At 37.2% G+C, this 23,363-nt stretch overlaps 1 protein-coding gene across 5 annotated transcripts in view; it reads left to right on the plus strand.

Moving 5' to 3' along the window:
- Nucleotides 1-23,363, plus strand: part of DOP1A (DOP1 leucine zipper like protein A) — a 66,752-nt gene that overhangs the window by 32,321 nt on the left and 11,068 nt on the right. For all 5 annotated transcript variants that reach the window (XM_071548674.1, XM_071548673.1, XM_071548676.1 and 2 more), the window contains 21 exons: nt 668-1,292; nt 3,557-3,831; nt 4,443-4,595; nt 6,870-6,970; nt 8,240-8,499; nt 9,183-11,190; nt 11,298-11,409; nt 12,329-12,511; nt 13,543-13,668; nt 14,006-14,140; nt 14,655-14,710; nt 15,195-15,299; nt 15,971-16,037; nt 17,203-17,347; nt 17,585-17,664; nt 18,230-18,339; nt 18,497-18,646; nt 19,903-19,964; nt 20,601-20,753; nt 21,752-21,888; nt 23,206-23,261. In XM_071548674.1, coding sequence (XP_071404775.1) covers nt 668-1,292; nt 3,557-3,831; nt 4,443-4,595; nt 6,870-6,970; nt 8,240-8,499; nt 9,183-11,190; nt 11,298-11,409; nt 12,329-12,511; nt 13,543-13,668; nt 14,006-14,140; nt 14,655-14,710; nt 15,195-15,299; nt 15,971-16,037; nt 17,203-17,347; nt 17,585-17,664; nt 18,230-18,339; nt 18,497-18,646; nt 19,903-19,964; nt 20,601-20,753; nt 21,752-21,888; nt 23,206-23,261 — 5,099 coding nt within the window. The remainder of the gene's footprint in view (nt 1-667; nt 1,293-3,556; nt 3,832-4,442; nt 4,596-6,869; nt 6,971-8,239; nt 8,500-9,182; nt 11,191-11,297; nt 11,410-12,328; nt 12,512-13,542; nt 13,669-14,005; nt 14,141-14,654; nt 14,711-15,194; nt 15,300-15,970; nt 16,038-17,202; nt 17,348-17,584; nt 17,665-18,229; nt 18,340-18,496; nt 18,647-19,902; nt 19,965-20,600; nt 20,754-21,751; nt 21,889-23,205; nt 23,262-23,363) is intronic.

A 23,363-nucleotide genomic window follows, 5' to 3' on the forward strand; every position in this document is an offset into this window, starting at 1 on the left:
TTAGAAGGTTATTAGGTAAAGATAATTTAATATTTAATGTGATTTACTTGTACAGTGAGAACTTCAAAAGTGTGATCAGAGAAGTGTATACTTTTTCCTACTGTCTCAAGTCTTGGCTGACATCTCCTTTCTGTCTCCTTTGGCTGAAGGCATTTTTTGCTCCTTTTTACTGCAGCATTAAGAGATTACCAGATAAACATCTTGTCTATTTGCAAACATGCTAAAATCTAAAGTATTAGAATAATCTTGCTAACTAAAATGACTATAAGCAACATAGTTCAATGTCCTACTTCCTGCTGGAAGTGAGGAGTTTTCTTTGATGTGTGAATGTTTTGGTTTATGATGCTGTATAAATGAATAATACCTGTGCCTATGCATTTCAGCATTCTTTCATAATAAAGTAGAAATTACTATGATATGAAAAAAATGTTAAAAGCAATAGCATTTAAAATATTTTACTTGATAAACAATTATTGTTTTATTGCTAGCTTGGTCTGGCAGGCTTACTGGAGCACCAAACATCATTTTGCATGAAATGTATTTATATGAATAGATTTAGTACTGTGGAATAAAATCATTGCTTTGAAATGAAAATGCAAATAAGTATTTTCTCAGCAAGACTGCAATAACCCATTTTGAACAGTCATTGAACTTTCATTTCACTCAGGTGCCATCAGTTTCACTTGAAAATCCTAACGAAGTGTTTGAAGATGGTGAAAATCCTCCAAGCAGTCGATCATCGGAAAGTGGATTCACTGAGTTTGTACAATACCAGGCAGACACAACTGATGACATTGACAGAGCATTGAATGAAAGCCACAGTGCACCTGGCATTCCTGTTATTGGTAGCACATCCTCAGAGACTGAGACAGCATCAACTGTGGGGTCTGAGGAGACCATTGTACAGCCTCCTTCCATAATGACACAGGGAACAGCAACTCGTCCTGGGAAAACGATCCAAAAGACTGCAATGCAGTGCTGTTTGGAGTATGTCCAACAGTTTTTAACCAGATTTATCAACCTCTATATCATTCAGAGTAGTTCCTTGTCTCAGCCTTTAGGGGCAGAGCTTCCAGTAGACCCCCCCAGAGTGCAAGGACAGAGCACAAAATGGGACAGAGAATCACAAGATGATGCTAAGGTAAAGAAAACAAACAAGAAAACACCACCGAAACAATACCTTCCTGCCTTTATTGCTGCTTGTCAGCTGTATCTTGAATGTTCAAGCTTTCCTGTTTACATTGCTGAAGGAAACCGTACTTCAGAATTACATCCTGGGAAGCCTGAAGTTGGTAAGCCGCACCCTTATTTGTTCTTTCCTCTTAAAATATTATTTTTTTCCTCAAAAAATTTTACAGTAATAGTATCTCTGCTTTATGTGTGTTGCTGTTTGCTGTTCCTCTCAGAAATACAAGTTTTCTTCCATACTGATTTTTTGCTTTTTGGAAACTTAATTATTTTCTCATAGATTTTTAAGAACGTTGCTGGTATGGGGTTTGATACTAATCAATATTAGGGTGACAAATGTGACTTATGCAAACTGAAACCTGAGAGTAGACTCTAGGTTGTCAGATATTTGTCTTTACTGTATGGATCCACAGTGTTTCTTTGTAATATTTTGTAATGGCCACAGCTCACATCAAGTTTTTAGCTTCATTTTATCCATTTTGGATTGATGTGTACATTGATCACTTTGGCAATACATGGAAATTGTAACTCACTGTCCAATAAAAATCATACCAGATAAAAAATTAAGTCTACCTTGTTCCTATTAAAGGAACAGTTCTTGAAAAAAAAATCTTCTAGCTATAGTTGCATTAAGAAACAAAATAAAAATGGTGAGTTTTGTGAAGTGTGAATGTAGGTGAAACCATTCAGATACAGATATAGACAGTTTATAGACAGATATAGACTGTGATTGACAGTTGTGGGTTACTGTGAAATGTGATGTTCTAGATGGGCAATTCTTTTTACAGTCTGTAGTCTTCAATTTGCAGTCCCACAGGCAGTGATTCTAGAAATCCTTTTCACTTTTTGTTAAATGGCTTGGATTTGTGCTTCTTGTTCATCATCTGAACCTTCCCATTTGTTATGTCTTACGTACTGTCTATTAAACAGTGTAAGTTTGAGGAACAAGTGTAAATTGTAGGTGGGTAAAATCAGTGGGAAGGGCTTTGTTTCAAATGTAAACATCTGTTGTACAGAATGGCAGGGCAGATGGCAAGAGTGATGGGAATAGGGCATGGCTCACACCATCCTGTCTATTGATATGAGGGGTTTTGTTCTGCAGAAGAGACTGTTTTTATGGAAAACTTCCTAAGTTTGGAACATATTTTTCATGGGTTGCATTACTGATCTGACACTATTGCTCTTAATCACCCTCGAGAGTCATCAGTCTGTTTATTTGAAGGAGCCTAATTAATCTGATATTGATAAAACATAATTGGGCTTAAATTTTGCTGTTTGCTTAATTTCTCACCCATCTTTAATTGAAGAAATAAAGAGGGAATTAAGAGAACAAAGTGAAGCTGAGAATCTGTAAACTCTAGAACACTATATGGAATTGTTAGGTATATTTAGGCTCCAGTTTACATTTCAAAATTACCTGCTGTGGATATAAATTAGAAATTGCATTGTGCTTCACTTAAATCTAAATAGATGCTGTATTTGTGCCTAGAAAATAACATTTCTTCACTTGTCTGATTCTAGAAACATTTCCCTTTTTAAGAAGACAATCAATAGAGTCCTTTTGAAGTTTTAAGAGAAGTTAGTTTGGTATCTTTAAAATAAATGGGTGCAATATTTACTTGGAGAGTTGACTGTGAACTTCAGAGAAAGACGCTTCCAGTGTCATGGCAGAGCATGTCATTAAGTGAGGGGACAGTAAGAAGGGGGAAAACACCAACTACAGTGAAACCAGAGTATGGTCTCATAGGTTCAAGTTTCTCCACCCAAAACATCAATTTTCACAGAAAAATTTATTTTTTAAGTGTTGCCAGCAAAATATCTTCTTTTTTCTTTAAACTTAGCTTATATATGTAAATAATTCTATCTTTACGTATATTTTAATATATAAGATAATACATGATATTGTCCTAGGTATTTTTATTTTTATATCTCTATAAAATATACTAAAGAATTATCCCAGACTATGATCTACAGTGTTAAGATCTTATTGCTGGTCAAGAATTTCAAGAAGGAGGAAAGTGAATGAAAGGATGTATGAGCTACTGAAAGTTCAGTTTTGCCTAAATCTTGAAATCTTCTGGAGGAATTTCCATAGAATTTATTTTTCTCTTCCTTGTTCAGATTTTTCTGTTCATTTTTGGTTACTAAATGTTTGAAGTGATGTAGTATTGTATTCTTAATTTGATTACTTTAAAGATACATCAGGAATTATCTTTCTCTTGCATACATTTTCCTAAACCCATACAGTGGGCAGATTAAGATATGAAATGTGAAGGACAATTGTGCATATGATTATAGGATAAAAGAGGAAAAATCCGTAAGATTTAAAATTGTTAAATGAATGTATAATCTGTGATTTTTATTTCAGACTATGAACAAGTACAGCCTCCACTGTGGCTACAGACTTTAATGAATGCTTGCAAGCAAGCAAGTGATTTCAGTGTTCAGGGGGTTACTATTTCCCTTGTGATGGACTTGGTTGGATTGACTCAATCTGTTGCTCTTGTTACTGGAGAAAATCTGAACAGTGTGGAAACTTCTCAGCCTCTTAGTCCTAACCAGGGAAGAGTGGCTGTTGTTATCAGACCTCCCCTTACTCAAGGCAATCTGAGGTATATGGCTGAAAAGACAGATTTCTTCAAGGTAAGATGCTGTATCTCATTGCTGTTTTCTTTAGACTTCTTTTCCTGTCTGGTGAAGATAACAGTCTTGGCCTCTTCACCATCCTTGGTATGGTAAACCAAATTTTCTTACCGAATATTTTGATAACAGTTGCAACCTGTGTTAGAATCTAAATTAAATTCTCTTACTGACCACTTGAGAGAAAATCCTTGTTTAAATGAATATTTTAAATATATAAACAAAACCTGATTGAATAGCAGCATTCATAGCAAAGGTATGAAACTGAGATATGTATTATGTAGGACTCTGGTAAACACCAATCCTAGGTTTTGTGTAATTTGTGTAAGAAATCATTTGCAAAAGATAATCAGTGGGGTATATTATGTAGTTAATTATATTTCAGTGGGAGTTCTGACTCTTAATAGGAATTTTTTGTGTAGTAAGTAATCGCTTTGTTTCAAACATTTCTGTTCATACAAAAGGAACCATTTTACAGATTGACTCTTGGTCACAGAGTGTCATCAGATGTGGTGTCTTCCATCATTGCACAGAGCTCTTCATAGTCTAGAGCAGAACAAGGCATGATAGTCATTTGCTTGTGTCTCATGCCACTTTTCTTTTGATGTACAAAGCATATAGCGTTAACTCTCTGGGACCAGCTGGGTGATGGAACTCCTCAGCATCATCAGAAGAGTGTGGAGCTCTTCTACCAGTTGCACAACCTCGTTCCGTCCTCCAGTATTTGTGAAGATGTTATTAGTCAGCAGCTGACTCACAGAGACAAGGCAAGTTGGTCATATATTTGCTAAAAGATGAGTTAAGTGTATAACTATAGAAACATATGTAGAAAAAGGACTTGTCTCCTCAGAGGAGGGCATAAATAACTTTAATATTGAAAAAAATGACGCCTTACATAGTTTCTAACATTATTTTAGGTCTGTGATGAGCCTCGAGTTTCATGTTAGACAAAGGAGGTTTTTCAGCATTCAGCAACAGACTTATGGAGGAGACTTCATCTCTTATCAAAAGTTATGCTCTGCTTCCTAAAATATAAAACATCTGCTTAACTTTTACTATTGTTAGTAGGAGTTCTTGTCATGACAGGTACTTTTTTTTAATCTCACCTAGAAATTTATTTCACACAGAGACTGTCAATTTGACATTCAAGTTGAAGCCTTTGTAGTGCTTTAAATTTTAAGTCTGTGAACTGTTTTCACAGCTCCAACAGAATAAATGATAGGGAATTACTTGCTTACACATTCTGGCAACATAAGTTTGTGTGACTTCAGAAACAGTTACCTTTTTGCCTTTCTACCAGAGTTACCAGGTCAACAAAAGTGAATGTGAGCCACTTTGTCAGTCACTGCTGTTCACAGCTTGCCATGTTGTTGAAATTGATGATGATTCTTAGTTTCAGTTATTGGGCAGATCTGTGAACTGCTGTGGCTGTGGATGAGGCACTCACTCATTTCTGCCAGCCCTTCTGTGAAAACAGTGATTTTTTACATCTTCCCAGCTTGAATTGCAAGGGCTCACGTGGAGTCATCAGTATGTGTTTGAGAATTGGTGTTTTCACTCTATTCAGCAGATGCTAGTGAATGGTTTTGTGTAACTATGTATTTTGCAGCAGTGTTGTGAGTTATTTTCCTGTGAGAAGCATATTTTTCTAAATACAAGTGATGTTTGCTTTACTTTCTAGGATGCTGTTGTCTCTCTTGGAGCTTTTTTCTGTAGGATGTTCTGCTTTGCTTTGCTTTTAGTTTGTCTGATGTGATCTGTCTTGTGTCCTTTCTGTAATTTTCATAGCTTTTGCTAAAGTTTCCATTATTATGGCAGATATTGCTGTTCTTAGCTCTTGCAAAGCTTCTGAAGTTGTGTGATGCAAATGAATTCTGGAAGTATGCTAGATTGTCACAGTAGTTTTAACAGTTTTTAGTTTTATCTTGTTTTGGTTAAAAGTAAATATTTCTATTTCTCATTCCCTGTAACAGTATATTTTAAGAACGAACAACTGAAAATATTTTTCCTCTTGTTTCTGCTTATCATCTAGTAATTTAGCTGGAGCCCTTACTGTACTTGAAAGTAATTCTGATATTTTATTCGGTGTAATTGTTCTGATTGCTGTGCTTTGTTACCCCTACAACTGCTTCAAGCTTCTTTGTCTCTTAGGGAAAGCTGTTTTTATACTTGTGTTCAAATGATAGTATGGCATTGACTGTAACTGTTTGCAACCTTGCTGGAATAACTCTTTGCCTTGATCAGCCACAGTAAAGAGACAGACATAACAATTGTTACTTTAGACCATTTTCACCATTAAATATAAGGAGTTGGACTTTGATGATCCTTGTGGGTCCCTTTCACTCAGGATATTCTATTATTCTGTAAAATATTCTACATATTATTACTAGTCATGAGAAGTTCTCTGGGCGGTAAGCATGTCCTATTTGTTCAAATAAAATTCAGAGCTCCAGAGCTTAATTTGACATGTTAGCAAAGAATTCTATCTACAAGATAACTATCTAGAAAATTCTTGTGTTTCTTTCTAGCCAACTTACTTTCATTCCCTTATTGCCATGCATACTCTGTTTAATCCCATCCCTCCAGGCACTATATCTAAAAACTTTTCTTCTTTCTCAGCCTCTTCTCTCTGATTTTTTATGCTCGTGTTTTCATACTGAAAAGCTTCCACATTTCTTCATGATCTCTTTTGGTGCCAAGATAACCTCACTGAAAATAGAGCTGTGAAACTTGTGAAAGTAAAATAAATATTGTTCAAGCTCTACGCTAAGTATTTAAAACATTTTTCAAGGTAGACTTTAAAGCTAAGTTAGTTAAGGTCAAGATGGGGGAGAATCCTTTCATGGTACTAAATTGCTCACAGAGACCTATTGTTGGCTATTACTGGTTTTAAGACTGAAAAATAGTGATTGAACCCATAACCAAAAAAGATCATTTTAATAATTTCATTTATCTTTTAAGCTGCTCTGTGACTTTCTTTTTCCAGTTCTTATCAGATGTTGTTACATTCTGATAGATCTAACTTATGATTTTGTCCGCAGAAGGTAAGAATGGAAGCTCACTCCAAGTTTGCAGTGCTGTGGCATCTCACCAGAGACCTTCATATTAACAAATCTTCTTCCTTTGGCCGCACCTTTGACAGGTTGGTGATTGCAAACATGATTCAGTTGAAATAGTTTTGCTTCAAAAATTTTACCTGCGTTATACTGGCAACAGGGTGCTTAGAAATTGGGGAACTACAATGTAACTCAGACAGCAAGGAAATAGGGAAAGAAATGAATTTGTTAGACGCAATTGTTTTCACAATAATGATTATGTAAGCTGGGAATTTTTTGGGAAGCTATAAAGAGTTGGAAAGGAACGGTTGCATGATTCATTGACTATCACTGTGCTTAAAATGACTGTGGTGTATATTGAACTTAGTATCTGAGATCTCACTGTGTTTTGAAGAAAACAAAAGCAGGAGAGAAGTTAACCCAGAAGTGAATTATATTAAATGAAAGTAAAACTTAGAAGACTTAAGAAAAAAATTGCAAACAAGTGCTAAAATATGAAAATTCTCTTGCTTAATCTGTTTTGTGTGTTTTGTGTAAGATGTCATTTATGGCGAGCAGCAGAGGATTTCTGTTTTGTGTTCTGATATCAGACTACCTACTTAAAACTGAATGATCCAGACTCTGAACTAGTTTTGTCTTCCTTAGCTAGCACAAGTGTTGGGGAAAAGTGCTTATTTATATTTCCTAATGCATATTTAACTGTAGGAAGTGGAGTAAAAATGTTATTTCTTTGGCTTGGTACTATCACTCATTGCGTAAGTGGTGATAAATTCTGTGCATACAGCTAAGAGCTTATGAGCGTTTACTACTGGAAAATGTAAAACAGTAGGTAAAATTCAAAGTCCAATCTATATATTCTTTTTCCCCGAGTCTGGAAAGGATTCTAAAGGCTAAAACTCCTAAAATAAGAAAATAATGGCAGTAGGAACTGATGAATTGTCAAGTGTATTTCTCCTCTCTGCTGTTGAAGACAAGATCTTTGAATAAGTTTTCTTTTCCATGTATCCTTGTGAATTGGCTTTTAAAGTTGTATCTTTTAATGGCACTATCACTGAGAAGGCATCAAAAGCTTGTTATATTAGCATCTGTACACATACTTGAACTGACTATACAACTGCTACTCTTAGACCAACTGTCTTAACTTACTTTCATACTAGCTCTTCCTGGCCATTTCATTAGACTAGAAGAAATATAAAGCTTCAGGTTGAGAAGCTTGGATTCTAAAGAAAATACTGTTTATATGGAGAAGACACTGGAGTATGTACTGAAATGTTAAAATTTGTCATATATCAGAATGGGATTAATCTGTGAGTAGTGTAGAATTTCTGCTAGATTCATTTTTCTTTCTTTTCTAGATCTTTGTTTATTATGCTAGACAGCCTCAATAGCTTGGATGGTTCTACGTGGTCAGTGGGACAAGCCTGGTTAAATCAAGTGCTTCAAAGACATGATATTGCAAGGGTTCTTGAACCTTTGCTCCTACTGCTTCTCCATCCAAAAACTCAGCGAGTTTCTGTTCAGCGAGTACAAGCTGAATGTTACTGGTCTAAATCTCCCAGTCATCCTGAAGAAGAAAATGAAAAGCAGTTCATGCAGAAGTTTAGCTGTGCTGATGGTATGTACACAAGAACTCTGTAGGAAGTTCCTTATTAATTTCTTTGCCCGTTGTTTACACGCAACATTAAAAACATGGAAATTTTTGAGTGTAACTCAAAAAACCAAGTGCTGGAATAGCTCCTGCTTATATGTGTGTTTGTGTGGGTTTTTCCTAGTTCAGGTTTGGATGTCCCAAGTATCACTGAGGTTTTATTGTTATCAAATTAAGTTGTATGCAAGTATTCTAATGCAATGCATTTTCTTATGTCTTACTGGACGTCAGTAGAACTTAGGAATATGGCTTAAAGCTTAACCAAGAAATTAAATACTTTATGAGATATGACTATTGACTTGGGGTTGGCTGAAAACATACCTGTCAGGTTGGAAGGTGTTTGCACATACTGTGCAATTTTAGTACCATACTGCTAATTCTTTTTTATAAAAACTAAAGTAGTAAAACTGCATAATTTTTATTATAGAATTATGGGGTTTTGCTAAGGTACCCTGCTAAAATAATCTTGTTTTGTTTACGTGAATATGTTGTCTGCATATTAATATCTTTCTGCTGTGAAATGGGGAGACTGTTTGCTGTGTCTTTATAATCTGAAGTCTGAATAATAGTTTAAAATCTAAATTTTAATTCTAAATTCTTACTCTGAAAGACAAAATCTTATGTCTATACATTTTTTTCTGTTCTTTAAGGATTTTCCCATGTGCCTGTAAGCCAAGGACAACTTATTATACCTAAAGAAGGCAATGAAAAACAACTTGCTATGGATGAAATGGAGAACTTCAGCCTGACTGTCAACCCTCTGAGTGACAGGCTTTCCTTGTTAAGTACCAGCAGTGAGACCATACCAATGGTTGTGTCTGATTTTGACCTTCCTGACCATCAAGTTGAAATACTGCAGAGTTCTGACTCAGGCTGTTCTCAGTCATCTACTGGAGACAACATGAGTTATGAAGTGGAAACAGAAAGCCTGAGTGCTCAAGATAGCTCTCAGACTCTTAAAGAAGACTCACCTGATGAAATTGTGCAACAAGTGGTTACAGATCTTATATGCAAAGTTGTAAGGGGTCTTGGAGAAGAGGTGGAACTAGCTAAAGATAGTATACACTCTGAGGATACGTCATGTAATTTCAGTCCTTTGGATAACCCTGTAGAGGTGACAAAAAATGGTGATCAAAATATTGAAAGTAGTCAGAGTAGTTTGCTTAGTAATGACAGCTCACAGTTGCTATCAGCCTCAACTGAGACTGGACTTGAGAGCTTAGGAGATGAAATTTCAAGAAATAACTCTTCACCTTGTATTGCAGAAAGCCAGCAGCCCTTCTCTGATCTCACTCTTTCTTCCGCTGAGTCAAAGTCCAGAAAGCGAAGCCACAGTAGTATTCAGTTCAGCTTTAAGGGAAAGCTACCAGAAAAAATGTCAGAAAAAGAAACAATTGTTAAAGAGGCTGGTAAGCAACCAGGTGCAAAACCGAAGGTGAAAATAGCCAAAAAGAAAGATGAAGAGAAGAAGAAAGCACAAACAGAAAAGCTTAAGCAAACAAATGTCTTCTTTAGTGATGGTCTTGATTTGGAGAATTGGTATAGTTGTGGAGAAGGAGAAATTTCAGAAATAGAAAGTGATGTGGGGTCCCCAGGAATGCGAAAATCTCCTAACTTCAATATCCATCCACTGTATCAACACGTGCTGCTTTATCTCCAGCTGTATGACTCTTCAAGGACATTGTATGCTTTTTCTGCAATTAAAGCAATTCTGAAAACAAATCCTTCAGCTTTTGTAAGTGCCATCTCCACTACCAGTGTCAACAATGCATACACTCCTCAGCTTTCATTGCTCCAGAATCTTCTAGCCAGGCATCGGATATCGGTCATGGGCAAGGATTTCTACAGTCACATCCCTGTTGATTCTAACCATAACTTTCGGAGCTCTATGTACATAGAAATTCTTATCTCCCTCTGTTTGTACTACATGCGGAGCCACTATCCAACTCATGTGAAAGTCACCTCACAGGATCTAATAGGAAACCGTAATATGCAAATGATGAGTATAGAAATTCTGACACTTCTCTTTGCTGAGTTGGCAAAAGTGATAGAAAGCTCTGCCAAGGGCTTTCCTAGTTTTATTTCAGACATGTTGTCCAAATGCAAGGTTCAGAAAGTGATCCTCCATTGCCTGCTGTCTTCTATCTTCAGTGCACAGAAATGGCACAGTGAAAAGATAGCTGGAAAAAACATAGTGGCTGTAGAAGAAGGTTTCTCTGAAGACAGCCTTATAAATTTTTCTGAAGATGAATTTGACAATGGCAGTACTCTGCAGTCACAGCTTTTAAAAGTGCTTCAGCGGCTGATTGTTCTGGAACACAGAGTAATGACTGTGCCTGAAGAAAATGAAACAGGATTTGACTTTGTCATAACAGACTTGGAGCACATCAGTCCCCAGCAGCCGATGACTTCTCTTCAGTACTTACATTCCCAGCCCATAACCTGCCAAGGCATGTTTCTCTGCGCAGTGATACGAGCTTTACACCAGCACTGTGCCTGTAAAATGCATCCCCAGTGGATTGGCCTTATCACTTCTACATTGCCTTACATGGGAAAAGTTCTTCAAAGGGTGGTTGTTTCAGTGACTCTTCAGCTCTGCAGGAACTTGGATAATTTAGTTCAGCAATATAAATATGAAACAGGATTATCTGATAATAGGTATGTATGTGTAGAGTTCTATAACCTTTTTCAGTATATGTGTTTGGGTGGAATTACTGTATCATCAGATTAACCCATTTTAAAAAAAAATGAATCTCTTCTTTTAGGCCTCTCTGGATGGCATCAGTCACTCCCCCAGATATGGTTCTTACTTTACTAGAAGGGATCACAACAATAATTCATTACTGCCTCCTGGATCCATCCACGCAGTATCATCAGGTAAACTTATTTGGTGTCTGAGAGATTCCTGTGCAGTACATGTCAAATTAAGTACTGTGATTGTATTAGCAGATATGAAGATCTGAGTGGGAAAAATACCAAATATATTGGTTTAGCTGCAAGTGTTTTTTTTATTGATAATATGCAAATCTCAAACAAAACCCCAATTTTATATGATTTATACTTTTAAGATTTAATTGCTTGTATTGCTTTTTTTTTGTTACCATAAAATAGCTACAGTATGAATTACTTTACTTTCAAATCTCTAAATTTCCACTTTTGAAAGCTGCTATTATTTTGTGGAACTTCCCAGACTGATGCTTATCCTATTACCTTCTTCCTGGACTGTGTTCATCTTACAATATGTCAAAACATTATCATTCTGCTCCTGTATATTCACAATTTGTTCTTTAAGTCAAGCAATATTTTTAGATCTGATATTCTGAGCATAGTCACAGTTAAGAATTTGGCCCAGATTCTGTAAGAGGCTTCTGATCTTTTTAATCTGTAGTCTTGTTTTTACACTTCTTTCCTATTTTATACCCCTTTGCCTTCCACTCATTTACAAGTTACTGAAAAGGTAGTTTTTGTTTGTGTAACTAAATAATTTTGCCTAGATTATTTGTTACACTTAAAATTCTGAAATAATTGTTTTGCAAAGGAATAAGCAGATGATACCAAATTGATTGCTGAAGACATGAGGCCTCATATGTTCAGAATACATTTGATACTGCACAACTGAGTCAAAATGTTCTTTAACTGTTATTTTAATAGAATCAAAGCCTGTATGTGCTATAAAACTTACTGAGAAATTGCTTTGAAGAAGAGTTAACTGTGTCAAGTCTCAGTTTACACTTTTTAATTGTACTGTTTATGTAGATATTTAATGCTCTTCTTCTCTCCCCTGAAAATCCACCAGCTTTTGGTTAATGTAGATCAGAAGCACTTGGTTGAAGCACGCAATGGGATACTATCTATCTTGCACATGATCATGTCTTCTGTGACTTTGCTGTGGAGCATCCTGCATCTTGCAGATTCTTCAGAGAAAACTGCTGCTGCTGCTGCTGCATCTGTTACCACTATTAATCTTGGATCAACAAAGGTCAGAATATCAGGGTTAATATAATTTATGTTGTTCATTAATACCTCTGTCAAAATAATTTCAATTCCATTCCCTTAACTCTGAATTAGTTCTAATACCTTTGTCCTCATCTACTCACTCACTCCACAAAGGAGGCTTTTAATAAATGAGTATTGGATCTGCTTTTAAACTCGAGTGTATTGGTTTAAGACAATAATGTCTCACCTCTGTTTCCTGCAAAGAAAATGAAATTCATCCTGAACAGATTTAAGCCACCCTTTTACCCCTCAAAAGATATGCAGCAGTAATGTAAAATCTTAACAAAAGAGAATGCTCCCCTTTAAACATCTAGTACTATATAAATAGTTTCTTTATTCATTTATACCCATACAATGATGTCACTGCATGGGGAAATGTTGGAGCAGATAGTGAGCTAGTGATCATAAAGAGAACCTGAGAAGGAGTTAAATAAGACTGAGAATGCTGCCTCACTTTCTTATCAGTTCAAACTTCTTATATTTCATGCTGTTAAATAGGAAAACATCATTTAATTTGAGATTATTTAAAATAAGGTTTTCTCAGTTAATTTGAATACTCTGATATTATTTGTGATGATGCTGTTGCTGTTACATCCTTTTCAACCTTTGTTATGCAGATTGAAGGAATAAGACTCCATGTCTTTTTGCAAAGACAGCATCCAGAGTCATATTTGTGGTGCCTGTAGTGTTTCCTATCCACTGAAAGGACTGGGGTGGTCTTCTTGATGGTCTATAATATTATGTATCTTCTGTGAAAAAAAGAAACTTTTGTACTCTGGTTAAATAGTAAATCAAGTTTTCTGTACATCCCAGCTTTCCTTCAATTTACCCAAATCTTTATTATTCAAACATGTCCTGTATATGAAAAAGTTCAGCTTATCTGGTGTACTATTTCATTTTTATAGAAGTTAGTGATAGTTGCCATCAAATATGGTCTTTTAGCTAGTTGTTTTAAACATAATTCTTAGGTAGGTGCTTGTCTAAAGGAACATGTGTTCTGCTTTCACATTTCAGAATTTGAGGCAACAGATTCTTGAACTTTTGGGTCCAATTTCAATGAATCATGGAGTTCACTTCATGGCTGCCATTGCATTTGTGTGGAATGAAAGGAGGCAAAACAAAAATACTTCTAGGACAAAGGTATGTTTGATATGTTTGTTATACAGTGGTCATTTCAAGTAGTGGTAATAGCTTTCAGTGATTTAGAAGCAGGAAGGAAAAGTTCAGACATTCCAATGGAAAAATTGCAATGAAATATGGACAACATTTATACTTCTAATTAGCAACTGTACTATTCGGGAGTTACCATTTTAGAAGGTAAAATATTCCTGAATTCTTCAGGAGAAGAGTAAGTGATACCAGGTCTCTAGGTGAAGTGTTAGCTATTGTCATGGCAATCCCATGAGGCCAGTTGCCCTAATTTTGGCATAGCCATTGTGTGTGATGATAATCTGTGACATACATTTGTTTCTTTCAGGTTATACCTACAGCGGGTGAAGAACAACTTCTGCTGGTTGAGCTGGTTCGCTCTATCAGTGTTATGAGAACAGAGACTGTTATACAAACAGTGAAAGAAGTTTTGAAGCAGCCTCCAGCCATAGCAAAGGACAAGGTATGAAAGCTGTAGAGGTGCTATTGACTTTTTAATGTCCTCTTACTGAAGCTTAGAAACACTGATGACAGGGGTGCTTCACACAAAGCTGAGCACCAAAGTCTGAAAATTTTCACAGTATCTAATAGATGGAAGAACTTTTGGAGGGGAATCATACCTTCCTAAGTCATTGCTGTTTACTGACCAACTCCAGAATCCTGTTTACTGCAGGATTGTAGTAAACACAGTACAAAACACTGTACAAGACCTTCTTCTGTGGGATAGGCTGCTTATATTACAAAAACAGGTGCATGCCCTAGCATCAGAATGATTTTCTCAGGTGGGAAAGGGAAGTGGGGAAAAGAGGGAATTAAAAAAATGGACATGATTAACCTTATAGAAATGGACATTTGTAATGTGCTAGTGAATTAAGCTATATATTCAGACACTCAGACATTACAGCATTGTCTATTTTGCCCTGGAAAAAAACTCGCTTACTTCTTCCTGATGATACACTTTCATACTTTTTTTCTAGAAACATCTTTCACTGGAAGTCTGCATGTTGCAGTTTTTCTATGCCTATACTCAAAGGTGAGAAAAGTTAAGTTTTATTTCTGCCATCAAGGAGCACATATAAAATTTGAATATTTTAGATCTTTTCATAATCTCTAGCATGAGAAATACCACATGTAATACAATTTGAACTGTAGGTGTCATAAAAAAGTAATATATTTTGTGAGTTGCCTAGTTCTGCATCACCTTTCTTCCCCCAGCTAAAAATCCTGCAGATAATCTGCCCCACCCCCGCGTAAGGAAAGCTGATCTTAGTTGGGCTGTAACTCATTGGTGCCACTTCAACCTTGGAATGAAAAGCCTGTATTTTGAGTATGCTGCCCTTCTGCCTTCCTGTTTCTTAATGACTTCATGTAGTCACTTAGCATTACATGAAAAACCAAAGAATCTAAGAATATTGATTCACAGTATCTAACAGGAGAATTGTGAGGTAGAAAGCAAATGGGGGAATACCTGAGGGAGATGATGCTGTTTTCATTGATGTTGCCGCTCTGTCTCTTAGGATTCCAGTGACCAGCTTAGTAGACAGCTGGGCAGCACTGCTGCTTCTGTTAAAAGATTCCATCCAGGTTGGTCTTCCAGCTCCAGGACAGTTTCTCATACTCGGGTAAGTGCTGTTGGCATTTGCAGTTTCCAATTAAGCTCAAATGTAAGCGTATGAAATCATACTGAAGTGTTTTCAAATCTCTATCACTTGCTTTTGACTGGTAGCATTATTGCATGAGTTCTGTTCTCTGAGGAATGGTTACATAAATTAAATTTTATATTGTAATATGATACTAGCCATGATTTTCTCTTACGGATTATTTCACTGATTCAGACTCTTTAAGCAGCAGGTGTAAGTTTCTGATTTTTCTTGGAATGACTATTTCTTAGGTATGTGAAAATTTGCAGCCCACTAGAATGGGCTGCATTATCAGCATGAAAACAGTTTGTGGAGTGTTAAAAATAAAATTTTGAATATGATTTTCTGTATAAAGCTTTAGGGACCATTTTCTCTACTACTTTGAATCTTTCCTCGTTAGTAAACTGTCTGTAAAGAGGCTTTGGTATGTAGTCAGGTAAAACATGTGCTTGGTAAACTCTTATGATATGATCAAAGTTGGCTTAGGGAACTTGAAAGAGTGTTTTCTCAAATATTCATAAATAGCAATCACTGAAGGTTTAATAAATAAGTGAAATTGTGCAAAAAAACATCTTCAGATTTGTCCTAACTCTTAAAATTGCCAGATAATATATTATGAGAAGAAAATCCGTATTTACTTACATATTTTTCAGTGTTCTTAATGAGTTCATCATGAAAAATCCAAGTCTGGAGAACAAGAAAGATCAAAGAGATCTCCAGGTAAGAAATTTGTTGTCCCTGTCTTTTGAAAATATTGAATAATAAATAATAGAACCATTGAATGGCCAGGGTTGGAAGGGACTTTAAAGATCATCTACATCCCAACACAGGAGGGATGTTGACCTCTTGGAGCAAGTCCAGAGGAGAGCCACCAAGATGATTAGAAGGATGGAGCACCTCTCTTATGAGGAAAGGCTAAGAGCATTAGGTTTATTCAACCTGGAAAAGAGAAGGCTTTGGGACCTAATTGCAGCCTTCCAGTACCTGAAGGGAGCTTACAAGAAGGATGGAATGGGAATTTTTACAAGAGCATGTAGTTGACAGGAGAAGGGGGAATGGCTTCAAACTGAGAGAATTTAGGTTTCAATTAGAAATTGGGGAAAAAAATCTCTGGTGTAAGGGTGGTGAGGCACTGGAACAGGTTACCGAGAGAAGTTGTGGATGCCACATCCCTGGAAGTGTTTAAAGCCAGGTTGGACAGAGCTCTGAGCAGCCTGGTCTAGAGAAATGTGTCCATGTTCATGGCAGGGGATTTGGAACTAGAAGCTTGAGTGTAGAAGAATTATTTGATATAAGTTGTAGTGTGAAATAACTCTTTAGTATCTTCTTATATTTATAATCAGGGTGGTCCCGTGGTGTAAAGGAGAGCACTCCGGACTCTGGATCCCAAGGTCCTGAGTTCGAGTCTCAGTGGGACCGTCCCCTGGCAGTTCAATGCCTCCCTGCTATCCGATCCCATCAGATCTCAGATGCTCAGCAGGGTCAGCCCCGGTCAGTACTGGGTGCTGTGACAGTCCCGAGGACTTCCCTGTCACTGTCCAAGCTCGCTCGTCCGTGGCAGATGGACCTCAGGACTGAAACGGTGGGGCCAGTTCTGCACATGCTGTGCCTCACCTAAAAAATGCACTGCGCAGACTCGAAGGGCACACCCATGTGGGGAGAGCCCTGCCCAAATCTGCGTTCGCCAAGTCTGGCAATACATACATATTTATAATCTGTTGGAAAAGTCCTCATTTTCTGTGAAGTTATTAATCACTGATAATATAGAACAGAAGGGATTTGAAGGTAATTCTGTATTTGGTTATATGATATTCTACTTATCTGGACAACAAATCAAGTCCTTCTGCACAAAGTTCTTAAAATGCTCGGGTTTTTTTTCTACCAGGATGTAACGCACAAGATAGTGGATGCCATTGGAGCAATTGCTGGTTCCTCCTTGGAACAGACTACTTGGCTAAGACGGAACTTAGAGGTTAAGCCTTCCCCCAAGATTATGGTTGACGGAAACAACTTAGAATCAGATGTTGAAGGTAGTTGCATTTTCATCTCTTTTTTTAAAACAAAACATTATTATCAGGCCAAAATTAACTGAGGACAGCTTTGCTATGTTAGAAATGCTTCAGTATTGATCCAATATTAGTATGTTATACAGTGGATCTGGCAAAAGTTTGTGCATCTTCAAAGTATATGTTTTAATATGTGCTGTAAGGTAAATAATAGTTTAAGAATACTAATTCTGGACATTTTCTGTTGTTATCTGCATTTAGATATGTTGTCTCCAGCAATGGAAACTTCAAATATAACTCCGTCTGTTTACAGTGTCCATGCGTTGACCTTACTTTCTGAGGTAAATGTGTCCTTGGATGTAATGAATACTATCTTCTGAAAAACTTCTATATTAGAAAAAACTTTGGACCCGAAGCTAGGGAAAGGAGATTTCGTGGGAAACACTGATGTGAATGGATTCTGGGTCCTGTCGTGTAAAAATCTGTAAAACTTTGTTACTTACCCAGCTACAAAGATCTATTGACGTGGATGAAGCATAAGGCATGACCTTTGAGATGTGCAGTACAGGAAGCTTTTTTGGTGGCAAACTTTCTCTATTAAATGTTATTTAAGTGGTATATCTTATTTAATGCTAATAATCAGAGTCAATCTTTGAATTTTTTCTTTCTTTGTAGCTTATTCTGTAGAATGCTTTGACCGGGATTTATGTTTCTGTGCTTTTACCTTAATTTGTTTTAAAAATTATGGGCTTTTTATTTTCTGGACTTAGTATGGTACCTGAAATTTGATCACTTCTATCATACACTTGAATCTTCAGTCAAGAATATTATACAAAAAAATTGCTGAATAGTAGATAAAAAGCAATTTAAGAATGCATGATAGCATATCTTCCTCTCCGTTTGTAGGTTTTGGCTCATCTCCTGGATATGGTTTTCTACAGTGATGAAAAAGAGAGGGTTATTCCTCTGCTTGTAAATATTATGCACTATGTTGTGCCCTACCTTCGTAATCACAGGTATCTTTACAGTTTATTGAATTGATGTAGATCTCTCCAGCCAGTTGAAATTTGGAGGGTGACAAGTTGAAACAAGCATGATAAGGATTGGATGTCTATCAGACCTTCTGTAAAACTACAATTCAAAATTGGTTTATGTTGTCTTATTTTTGTTCAGTGCTCACAATGCATCCAGCTATCGAGCCTGTGTCCAATTATTAAGCAGTCTTAGTGGGTATCAGTATACCAGGAGAGCCTGGAAAAAGGAAGCATTTGACCTCTTCATGGATTCCAGTTTCTTCCAGATGGATGCTTCGTGTGTTAACCAGTAAGACTCTCTTTTTCCTCTTTATGTCAATACTCCTCACAAATTTTGTGTATACTGCTAATGTAGATCAAAATTTCCCAACAGATACCTGTTGAAATAGAGATGTTCTGTGGTTTAGATTACCACATGAAATGTGAAACTTGCTTGCATAAGATATATTTTTGTACACAAATATATTTTAAAAAGTAATAATCAAATTGAAAAATATATGCCTTCTGTGAGGAAGAAGTGGGTAGCATTTTCTAGAATCATAGAATGGTTTGCATTGGAAGGGACTTTAAAGATCACCTCGTTCTAACCCCTCCTACCATGGGCAGGGACACTTTCCACTCACCCAGGTTGCTCAGAGCTCCATCCAGGCTGACCTTGAACACCTCCAGGGATGGGGCACCCACAGCTTCTTTGGGCAACCTGTGCCAGTACCTCACCACCCTCACTGTAAAGAGTGTCTTCCTAATATCTAATCTAAATCTGCACTCTTTCAGCTTAGAGACATGCCTGTCCCTTGTCCTATCACTCTGCCCTTGTAAAAAGTCCCTCTCCAGCTCTCGTAGGACCTCTTTAGGCACTGGCAGGTGCTCTAATGTCTCCCTGGAGACTTTTCTTCTCCAGGCTGAACAACCCCAGCTCACTCAGCCTGGCCTCCACAGGAGAGGTGCTCCTGCCCACTGTGGTCCGTCTGTGACCCACTCAAGCAGGTGCATGTCCTTCTTGTGTTAGGGGTTCCAGAGCTGGATGCAGTATTCCAGATGGACTGTCAGCAGAACAAAATAAAGGGCCAAAATCACCTCTGGTGACCCACTGGCCACACTTCTTTTGGTGCAGCCCAGGATGTGGCTTCTGTTCTGGCCTGTGAGTGCACACTGCCTGCTCAAATTCAGTTTTTCATCCACCAACACCCCAACTCTTCCTCAGGGCTGCTCTCAATCCATTTTCTGCCCAGCAGGTACTTTTGCTTGGTATTGCTTGGACCCTTGTGTAGGACCTTGTTGAACTTCATGAGTTTCATATGGGCCTACCTCTCAAGCCTGTCCAGGTCACTCTGGATGGCATCTCTTATTTTCTTTGACCAAGGGGGGGTTTAAGAAATACAGTTTCAGATGAAATTGCACCAAGTAATTGGTACTTATGAGGCAGAGAGCTTGAATTGAAAGTTGTAGCCTGATTTAAAGAGCAGAAAAAGCTCTGTAAATATTCCTGAAAATTCTTGCTTTTTTTCTCGCATTTCTGATTTCTGTACAATCTTCCTGTTTTAGCTGGAGAGCTATTATGGATAATTTGATGACACATGACAAAACCACATTCAGAGATTTGATGAGTAAGTATTTATTGATGTAGTAGTGACTTTTCTCCAATATAAATGGTAAATAAATGGGAAAAATTATCTTGAAAAAAGCATTTGTTCAACATTTATTCCAATTAGTTTGATTTATTTAATATGTTCCATGTTTTATTCAAGTATTTGCTTCTGTAGATCCATAAATAAGATAACTTGAAGTAAGAGAATTTGAGACCATCCTGGCACACAGTGAATTTTGTCTATACTAAAAAATTGATTAGGCAAAGTGGGTGGGGGTGATTTTTGTTTGTTGTGTTTTATTTTGGTGAGGGGTTTTGTTTGTTTGTTGATTTGTTGGGTTTTTTAAGAGCTGACACTAACTCTGCTTATGAAAATATTGATTCTGCACATTTGAAACTTCTGAGCATCTATACATGCAAATTTTGTTCTAAAAATGGCTAAACTCCCTCCCCAAAGCCCCTAAACCCAGCCATGTGTATACTTACAAGTTTTCTTTCAACGTTTACTTTAAATCACTGTGGTTAAAAGTACAAATTGCAGAACATGCATCTTCTTAACATCAGCTTTTGAACTCCATTAATGCAAAGAATCAGAAAAGTGAAACAGAAGGGAAATTTTTATATTCTTCCCTGCACTTTTCCTTTTCTCTCTCAGCACGAGTGGCTGTGGCTCAGAGCAGTTCCCTGAACCTGTTTGCCAACCGGGACGCGGAGCTGGAGCAGCGTGCGATGCTCCTGAAGAGACTCGCCTTCGCCATTTTCAGCAGTGAGATAGACCAATACCAGAAATACCTGCCAGACATACAAGGTCAGTAAAAATGTATCATTTAGTGGAGTCCTGGACTCTGCTGTTAACTGTGGAATGTTTGTGTGACTGAGTAACAGCTGGTAAATTTGTCCCCGGAATACCAGTGTGTGATACTGTGTCCATGTTTCAGCAGATTTTGGTTAAAATGTCTCCAGCCTTAAATGACTATAAACTATGCAGACTTTGTGATTACCAATCGACTTTTATGCAGATTATTTCACTGATCTGTCATCTGCTTGGGTTTATTTTAAGATGATGCAAATAGCTACAGCAGCATCTTCTAGATATATCATCGTTTTATGCCACCACGGTGGACTCTTAAGTCTCTTCTTCCATATGGAAAATCAATTGCATCATTTTTCTTGTTTCATTTGTTCCATGATCTTTTTTTCCAACTAGTTTGGACATTTTTGTTGGGTGTTTTTTGAAATTCCCAGTCAAGTCAGTAGCTGAGATTGCTATATTCATGGTATCAGGTGGTTTTCCTAGTCTGAACTGCAACATGCATTTATGTTGGTTTGACTGAAAAATTTCTTTATGTATCTGCCTCTGTATATGCTGAATGCTTAGAGGTGATTATAGTTAAATAAGACCATATTGTTCCTGTGTAATTTCCCATGTAGCGTGATAGTGCAGCCTTTTAATAATAATAACAATAATAATCCTGGCTGTTGCAGCTGTTGTTGTATTGTTTGGAATCTGTTAACTCATCTTGTTGTAATGGATGAAACTCCGCATAAGATGAGCAAAGCAGAGGCACTATTGCATTTATGGGGAGAACTTAAACAAAACAGGCAACTGCACAGTTTTAAGGGTTCTCTCTATTGTTCTTTGCTTGGTGAAAGTGATTATTCTTCTATATTGGCAGAATAAAGTACTGAAATAGTAACATGGCAGATACTTAAAAAATAGTTAAAATTGGGAGTAAATGAGAGAAAGGGGAAATGCTCATTGGAATTATTCTGAACTGAGGAATCCTTCTTGGCTTTTTGTTTCAGAAAGGCTGGTAGAAAGTCTCCGGTTGCCACAGGTGCCCACCCTTCATTCCCAAGTGTTCCTGTTTTTCAGAGTATTGCTTTTAAGAATGTCTCCACAGCACCTTACCTCACTTTGGCCAACCATGATCACTGAACTGGTGAGTTACAGTTGGCATTCATTATTTGGAAGGCTAGTGCATATCTGAGACACAGCCTCACTTTTCCTCACTCTTTTTACGAAAATCTCTTCTGGAGATTGTGAATGTACAATGGACAGAAATTGAAAGCTGACTTATTTTCATAGTCCCGATGCCTGTTTTTGTAACCAAATTGAATATCTCTTGGCTTACACTATTTAAATTGTTCAGTTGTCTCCTGAATTAGATTTGCATTTGCCCTCACTGTTCCTTGCTGACTCCTACTTCAGTTTCTGCTTACATACCCTCTCCACCATTCCCACTGCTGCTCTGCTTTCTTAATGTTCCTGTTTCTACTTTCCTGGACATTCAGCCTTCTTCCTGAAGGAAGAAGTGGGGATGAGAACCCATGTAAAGGAGTCTTAATCCATGTTCCATTGGTAATTGATGGTCATTAAGATCAAGCTAAATAGTTTTACTAGATTTATACAAGGCTTGACTCAGATTTCTTCTTTGTCTTGCTTTACTCTGCATAACAAAACAGTAAGAACATCCATTTTCAGACCTGCTACCTCTGAAGTCTCCAGTGCTGGTTGTTTGACACCCTCTTTTGAGTTTCAGCTTTGGCAGTGGGAATGGAGGGGAGTAGTTAGTGCATCCTGTGATCCGTTTAGCCTGTTATCCTTGCCGGTTCTAAAGGAACGGGATAACACAGAAAGCAAATCACTGCTCTGATGATTCCTTTTTTCAATCTGCAGATGCCTAATATTCCTCTTGGTTAACCACAGATCCAAGCAATAGAAGAAGAAAAGCTATATAAAATATTTCAAAGATCAGTTGCATTGTTTTAGCAATAGATGCATGTGATTTTTAAGCCTGTCAATAGATTAAGTTCTAGAAAACTCATTCTGCTCAGTGTGGCTTTCTGATTTCTGTGCCGTCCCCTCACCTTTGCACAAGTTACCACAGTCTTAGAACTACTTTCAGTCAATAGGACTGTGTTTCTTCTGGGAATTCACATCTGAGCTTGATTGTTCCATTAAATGATTCTTCATTCCCATTTCCTTTAGGTCTTGCTATCTTTCTAAGCAGTGGAGGGGGTTAACCTTTGAGAGCTCCTGGCCATAAAAGACACAGTTTCTTATGGCCCCTGTGCTACTCAGGTTATACACTAGGGGGGATGAAAGAACTTTAGGGTAGCAGTGTCCACTCATTGTCCAGAAACAGAAATAAAGCTCCAGTTTGTCTAAAACTTGTTAATCAGCCCTCCCAGTAGTGTTTTCTTGAGTAACAGTCCATTAAAATACAATTGTTAAAATTGTAGCATTTGATCTTCAGGTGCAAGTGTTTTTACTGATGGAACAGGAGCTCACTGCTGATGAAGACATTTCCAGGTAAACTTACAAACTTTCTGCTTGTTTAACCTGTAACACTCTTTGGCATGCTAATGGGGAGTTGAGTCATTCTTTAGAATAATTGGTCTTAGAAAGACTTGC

Source organism: Pithys albifrons, chromosome 2, assembly GCF_047495875.1.
Source record: "Pithys albifrons albifrons isolate INPA30051 chromosome 2, PitAlb_v1, whole genome shotgun sequence".
Taxonomy (NCBI): domain Eukaryota; kingdom Metazoa; phylum Chordata; class Aves; order Passeriformes; family Thamnophilidae; genus Pithys; species Pithys albifrons.